General features: G+C 45.2%; 1 protein-coding gene and 1 non-coding gene across 4 annotated transcripts in view; one reads left to right on the forward strand and one right to left on the reverse strand.

Moving 5' to 3' along the window:
• The window catches only part of LOC131265491 (protein pinocchio), a 31,725-nt gene extending 26,190 nt beyond the window's left edge, over positions 1-5,535 (forward strand). For all 3 annotated transcript variants that reach the window (XM_058267761.1, XM_058267762.1, XM_058267763.1), the window contains 3 exons: positions 2,263-2,362; positions 3,729-3,999; positions 4,075-5,535. In XM_058267761.1, coding sequence (XP_058123744.1) covers positions 2,263-2,362; positions 3,729-3,999; positions 4,075-4,305 — 602 coding nt within the window. In that variant the 3' untranslated portion in view covers positions 4,306-5,535. The remainder of the gene's footprint in view (positions 1-2,262; positions 2,363-3,728; positions 4,000-4,074) is intronic.
• Positions 5,536-5,749: 214 nt separating this feature from the next.
• Positions 5,750-5,831, reverse strand: Trnas-aga (transfer RNA serine (anticodon AGA)). Its single transcript has one exon. It is a non-coding gene; the product is annotated as a tRNA-Ser (tRNA).
• Positions 5,832-7,593: the final 1,762 nt, after the last annotated feature.

The following is a 7,593-nucleotide window of genomic DNA, read 5'->3' on the forward strand; positions in this document are numbered from 1 at the left end:
GAGCGAAATGTAGGTCAGAGACTTACATTTCGTTTGGGGTGCGACCCCCCTGGTCTATAGGAAAAGTGCATTTTGATTATCTTCCAACCGTTCGAAAGAGATGGATGGAGCCGTAAGAAGCGGCGAGGGGCATCAGCAACAACAAGGCCACGGCGTAGAGAAATCTACGCACAACCACTACGTGTGACACCATAGAAGCACCGGAGACAAGGACACAAGATACGACCGTTGGAGTGTAACGCTCCGGTGCTAGAAATTTCCAATTCCGTGGTGTACCATATGGACCGCCCACTCCACTCGATCTATTACTGGGTTTTCCACCAGCAGGTAGAAGAAATAGCGGACTCTAGTATTGCGATGAGCTACCGGAGTCATACCCCCCCCCCCCCCCCCCCCCCCCCACACACACACACACACGCACACAGAAATGGAGTAAAGTCCAATTTGATCGATGCCATTTGCAACCATTACCCACAACCCCCTTCGAACAACGACTCCAGTGGATCGCGCGCGGTCTTTGGTATGTTGCGGAATCCGAAGCCCCACAACGAGGAAATCCGTGATGCCTGAAACACCCCCTGCCCCCGGAGCTTGCAAGCGTTGTTTGGTGGATGCCGATGCCCTTGAACAAAACCACCGCCGCGACCCACTTTCCGTACAGCGGTTGGTTGTTGTTTGTCCTAGAGCCGAGGTGAGGCGAGAGGGTTGGTCATGGCAGCGATGGCAAAGGTTTGTGGATCCTCCGGAGTTGCGGTTTTGTTTGGGAATAGAAGCAAATGGAATGCTGATAATGTTTAGGACCTTAAACTCTACCTCCGGGGGAACCTCCAACATCCAGGACCTCAAAAAATGGTCTAATGAAGTTGTAGAATGTTCGAAGTAATGATCATTTCGATTGGGAAGGAAAGGTCATCGATCGTCCCTTTGCCGGGATGATGTTGCGCAATCGGTCAACGACAACGCCACTATCAGCTTCTGGAAGCTACGACCAATAATGATGGGCAGGTCGACGGTTGTCGCCGTCGTCATAATGTATGTCATCACTGTTGCCCCCTCCCCGTACACAGGGTGACAATTGCCGAGAACTGGAAGGTCGCGGTGCTGCACGACATTCAAGGCACAGAAGTGCTGCACGGGGGGGGGGAGGGGGAGGATGGATTCCTCTGCACCGAATGCAATTGCCGTTGGAGCTCGTGGTGTTGGCGAAAGACGCGATAGGGGTGCAAATCACGGAACTACGTCCAAATTTCAATCTAAACCTGACAATGGGAACCTGACCGTGCGACCTCTGGCTTGGTTCGCGAATGTTCCTCATCCTCCACTCGCTTAAATGGTCTCAATTGCACGTGCGTCCGGGCTGATTCCGTGCGCCGCTCCGGGAATCGGGAGGATGGATGGGAGGTTATAGCGATTGGGGGCCCGAAATTGGATGATGTAACCCGCTGCCGGGCGCGGTTTCCTGTTGCATCTCTGATCTCCGTAGGAAAATTACCAGAATGGCCTTCTTCGGTGGTTCCACAAGAGCTTAGGTTACGGGGGTTATCAAGAGTCTGCGTGTCACCCGGATCATCAAGGCGTGAGAGAATCGTTCTGCGATATGTTTTTTTTTGTGCAATAACGGAAACCTAAGGCATTAATCAACAAGCAATAATCAGTAATAAGAAGTGCTTGCATTCGATACTTTCAAACGACTACAAACACTCTACGAGATAACCTAGGCGAACCGTCGGGGAATTCTGGGTTATTAGGCAAACAGACATCAGCATCGTCAGCAGAGAGTGGAACAGATGTCCAAAAAAGTGACCACCCATTTTGCACGTGATTGTGTGGAATGCACAGGACGTCACTGGACTTTGCTTGGGAATCCTATTCATTGCATGAGGAAATACTTCATTTGAATGCGGCCCCGAAAGCGAAGGTCCTCTTGGAAGGAAGCCGTTGAAAGATGAGTAGTTCCGTCCATCACCACACATTTTGAGTTCAAGGGGCGTTTCCAATCGGTTGTCCCTGGACGAGAAGTGTTCCACTCGCGACTACTTTCCCGACTTGTTTTGCTCCGGGGAATAGCTAAGCGCGCTAATCGTCTTCCGCTTTGAGGATGATAACGTTGGTCATGTGAGACAACGATCGTAAGGTTTCCCCTTTCGAAACTATTTAAAGCATACCCTAGTATCTACTTCATTTTTTCTACTACCAACGAATGAGGAACTGCTTTTTTTGATTTTTTTTATGAAATATTTTTCCTCTCTTTTCTTCTTGCAGTGTCTTCAAGTGCGAAGCTATCAGCAATCAGCAACAGCAGCAGCATGTCGGTGGCCAGTGTACAAGCGCCCCATCTTGCCGATTTGTGCAGTTCGTTGAGGTGAGTTTTGCGAGGCGAGGCGTGGAAAAACGAGAGGGAAAAAATATAACCTAATGGAAACGCTTAGTACTTTCCCAACCACTCACACATACATATAGAAAACCCCCCCCCGTGAAGTGGGACGATCCCTTTGCAAACGCAAAGGTGGGCGTAATGCTTAGTAGTTAAACCTGAACCGTATTTTATGGTTGGTTTAACCCTGCCAATATGAAGTTGACTGTACTTTAAAAAAAAAAAGCTAGCAGAAGGAGGATTCCATTTTGAGTTCTTTTAAGTAATGTGTGTTTGTATTTTTTTTATGGTGAGGGAAAAAAATGTTAAAAGCATTTTGTTTTTCACTCCTCACCATCAGCTCTTTATGTTTGAACGCGTTAATTGGCTTGTTTTTGTTTCATGTTTGTTGAATCGACGGAATATATGGCCCACATGGAATAATTTTCCATTCCAACACGTACGGTGTGTACGCTAAATGTGGGTAATTCAAAAAGTGTTGGTAATTCAAAAAGTGTGTTTTCCTGAAGCTGGATTTTGTTTTGAGTGGTTTATATTTAGCGCTCTGTTTATAAAGTCATTACCCAGCTGATTGTAAACACGGGAAAGAGGAACATGAATGGAACTTGAAGGAGAAAAGGAAAAAGATTTTAATTTCTACCAAGCAACAGGCGCTGCTGACGTTCATAGCCTCCTACCAGGAATGCTTCGAACGGTGTCTCATCTCTCAGTGACACTTCATTCATAAATAGTATCCAAGGGCAACCGGGGATGCATCATCGCCTTCTGCGCGTAAACTGCCTTTCCCTCTGTCTGGGCGACTTTCTTGATAGTTTTTTTTTGTTTCGTTTGGTTTCACCAAGTTCCGGAAGTGATAGGGGTTTTTTGGTGTTTTACGTATTGTTTTTATCATCATCAACAACAAGGGAGTGGAGGGGTGTGTTTAAAATAGTATCCCCTACTCTTCAAACCTATCGCCCGAGGAGTAAGCGAGAGAGTGAGTGTATTTGTCAAATGGTGGCGTCACCATCGTAGGGATAAGTCGTTAATGACGGTAACGATGGGTGTACATCGACGGCTTAGAGTGGCGTCTCAGACTATGTGTGACGTCGATGGTGGCGAAGCACTTTTTAAGGCCAACCATCATCATCGTCAACAGCAGGGATTGGATTTGTTTGTGCTATTTTGTAGTACACAAGAGTAAGGGAAGGGCAACACTCCTTGGTAGTCTGAGAGAGCATCCCGGTTTCGAGTCGTAAATAAATTCACCGTACGTCAATCGTGTGACTAGAGGCCATCTCTTTACGCAAGCTGCTCCGTACTCGCAACTGAAAATACTAATGAAACGTTTTCCATTTTCTTTTCTCCTCCACAGCCGAACCAGCCTGAGCATGTCCTCGTCACTGTCCGATCTCGTCGGTGGCAGCCCGTCGCTCGGTGCCGTCTTTGACTTTCACTACTCGGACGCGGTGCTGACGATCGAGGAGCTGCGGGAACAGCTCGGCTCGTGCTACACCTGCGGCGTGTCCTGGACCGAGGACCAGGTGTCCCTCGATTGCACCGAGTGCGGTGGCTACAGTCTCGAGCGTCCCTGCATGCTCTGCGATGGCAACTGCGGTCAGCTGTGGAAGCGCGATTTCACCATGGTAGGTTTACACGCTGCGCACCATCGAGTGAGGAGGAATACTGACGATTTCCTTTTTCTCCGCCACCAACAACAGAGCCACGCTTGTGGGAAATCACGCTGGCAGGGCGTGTGCACCAAGTTCCCGGCCCAGATGATGCAGCCGCTGAGCAGTTGCGCCAGCTTCGGTAGCCACCATCAGCTGACCGCGGCCGCCAGCGCCGTGCCCGCCGCAACCTGCGCCTCCAGTGCCAACCAGCAGCACTTCCTGCAGCAGGAACTGTGCGCCCGGCTCGAGAAGCTTTCGGCCAATGCTGCGCACTCGTAAAACTCGCGCCTTAGCAGCGTGCACTTAAAACTAGAAGGTTCTCCTCGAGCACCAACCCTCGACACTAAGCGGCAGCAACAGCAGCACAGACCACGTGTTGGCGAGTGTGTGTGTCTTGGCATAAGATTTCTTTACTGATTAGGAGAGAAAGAGGGAGAGATTGTGCACCAGGGAGAAGAGTAGGAAAAGGAAGCTTCTGCCGTCTCCATGAAGCGTCGTCGGTCCGGCCATAATTTGATTGTCATTAGAATGTTTGTGTTTTTTGGTTTTTCTTTACCCGTACTACAGGGTCTATGAAGTTCCTACTTCCATTTTGTTGTTCCTAGTGGGTTAAACCCCCTCTCTGTATTTGGAAACAATTCGAACAGAAACGAACAGAAGTAGTGAAAGATAGATAGTTCGAGTTGCATTTGTATCTGGTCTCTGTTATATACATCGTCATGTTTTAAACCCCCTGTCGGTTTACGTTCCAAAAGGAGGGTTTCATTCGGTAACCTCTATCACCTATCGCGAGGAAAAATGGAACACAAAAATCAACCGAAAACGGCACAAAAATTATGTGATAAAATGTTGCTCAAAATCAATGAATTTCAAAAACCCTCAGACGTAGACCGCCGGACACAGTGTAGGAGGGGGTACGACAGCGAGCCAGCTGAAGGCCGGAGCGGAGGAAGATGATGGTTCGACGAGCGGCAGAGGAACTAGGTTTAAAACTACCAGTAGGACGTTAAGCAGTGTAGCTAAATGTGGGGGGGAATAATTGTTTTTCTGTGAAAAACATAACATTACTACTCTGATCTGTAGCAGTGTAGCACTATATATTGTGTAGGTAAAGTTAATTGTTTAGCATTAGGGCATGGAAAGCTATGTGTATATATTTACCCGGGGGTATACCGAAAGTCAGAAGTGTAAGCATACAAAACATTTATTCTCCACAACTACTCGTGATCGAAACGAACAGGCAAAACACCTTCATCAGATGCAGAATTTACAATAGTGTAGGAGTAACATTTGATATTGAACGTAAAAACAAAATCCTCGTGATGAGCATGTTTTGGTTTTGTATTCTTTTGTGTTTTTTTTTCCCTACCACAATTATGTTAACACACGTTCACTTTGTATGCAGGCGTATACGAGTCGTTTGTGAAGGGAGCAGGCAGGGATGGCGGACAGTAGTATGCCATCCCGTAGCTTAACTAGGCTTAAGGAAATTACATGAAAATAATAATAAAACACTATCAAAAGAACATAATCAATGGATAAAATGGAATTGATTCGAAAAGCGTAAACTCGCTATGAAAGAAATAAATTGGTTGAAAACTTTCGTTGATAATAAGGTTTTTCTTCCCTCCAAAGACATAATGGGAAGTAAACACGATAAACCTCCTGATAGGCAAAAAGGACTAAAAATGGGCATGCATTTTGTGTTAAAAAAAAGAAAATTCGCAGTCGGTAGGATTCGAACCTACGCTCCCAGAGGGAATCTGATTTCTAGTCAGACGCCTTAACCGCTCGGCCACGACTGCTGTTGGAGTTGGTGACTGTAGATTGCACTTTTGTTCCACAATGTACTGTTTAGTCTATCGTTTCATATCGGTATTAGTAAGTAATCACTTTGATATTTTCAAAAGATAACATGCGATGTAAAAGCTTATTTCTCATTTCTCAAAAGCTTAAGTATCAAAAGGTTAACTTGCTGTATTTGAGAAAATTAATATCATTATGGCTTTATTGTAAAATCAAACAGTTTTCTGGAAAACATTCTATTTATGCCATTAATAACAATTGTAAATAGATGGATGAAAACGAGCTTGATGATTTAATGTTTTAACCATTCTTCGCACGTTATTGCACTATAGTTCGTTGGACTTGCATTGATCAGTATGCAAGGCCGTTTGCATGCCATCTTGCTTGCGACAGAGAGTAGTGCTTTGTTGTATGCAAGAGTTTTAAAAAAATCGGATGCAAGTAACGAACCATCTTGAAGTCAACCGGAAGCATTCATTTTATTTGGAAAAATTCTAGTTCCATTGAAACAAATACTCAAATAGATTTTCTCACCTCCTGGTGCATTCATAATATATTATTCGCTAGATTAATTTATTCATATTCCATAGTACATTATCCGCTTATAATATAGCTATTTCTTAATGCGCGTTTTCTAGCAACCTACACACAATCACACACATACCCCTCTCCTCCATCTTCACGAGAACGAATAAATTATAGCCTCAATGTGGCCACACACCGCTTATTATATCGACCATGGAGGAATGCACAAGGGGTTTGCTAAATTAAATCACCATTCGTGAACAGCTTTCGATGGCACTGTCTCTCTTAAATCACCTTTTTTGTTGCAAAATTCACCTTACATTTCTATCTGATTCATTTGGCGTGCATGGGCGATCCAAAGCCCGCCTATCGAAGGCGTAGTTCACACGTTTTGACCGAGGAAGGCAGAAGACTGTCTAATCGTTTCGATTGGGACATTGGGCGCGAGTCGCTAAACTTTATGCTTAAACTAGTTCAATCTCATTGCATGGCTTTTTGACCCGAGTTCATTTTAAATTATCATAAGGAAGGGGGGAAAACAAAAGGAAGCACTTACTTAAACATAAACTCAACTTCGGAAAATGTCCATTTTGTGTGGAAACTTACAGGAGATACATAAATTAATAAATAATCGTAGCACGAACATTTACATGAGAGCAATGTGCGGAATTTTGAAGGGGGGATTCTGTAGCCTTCCCTTTCGTAGGGAAATTATTTCTAAATCGTCCCTCCGAACAGCCTTGCCTTTGTTTGTCTCTATCATCATTTTCCTTACTTACTAAATACGCTGCACTTTGGAAAGTTCTGCTTAAGAAACTAGAAATCTTTTGTTGCACTTGGCTTGCAGTGTAAAACGCGCGCAAGCAAAATGATGGCCAAGTATTTCATGCCCCGTTTAAATTAACACGATCCAACGTTTGGAACGCAGTCACGTATGAGACAAGATGGATATGAAATAAATAGCTTGAATCAATAATAGCTTATGCTAATGCACCTTCCGGACGAACGAGGAATCCTTTTGTTAAGGGAATGGTTATGTGTGTTTGTGTGTGAGTTTGTGATTTCCTTTTCCACCTCCCGATAAACAGTAGTAAGCAACACATGCAAACGCACACCATCTTTTCACCGGGAAAAACTTCTCGGTAGAGAACCACAAAACAACCGCCATCACACCCCGCTTGGTCCGTGCTTTTAAGGCAGAGGGAAGGAAAAATGGGCTCCCACCGGAAGATTCCC

The sequence above is a fragment of the Anopheles coustani genome, chromosome 2 (assembly GCF_943734705.1).
Source record: "Anopheles coustani chromosome 2, idAnoCousDA_361_x.2, whole genome shotgun sequence".
NCBI lineage: Eukaryota > Metazoa > Arthropoda > Insecta > Diptera > Culicidae > Anopheles > Anopheles coustani.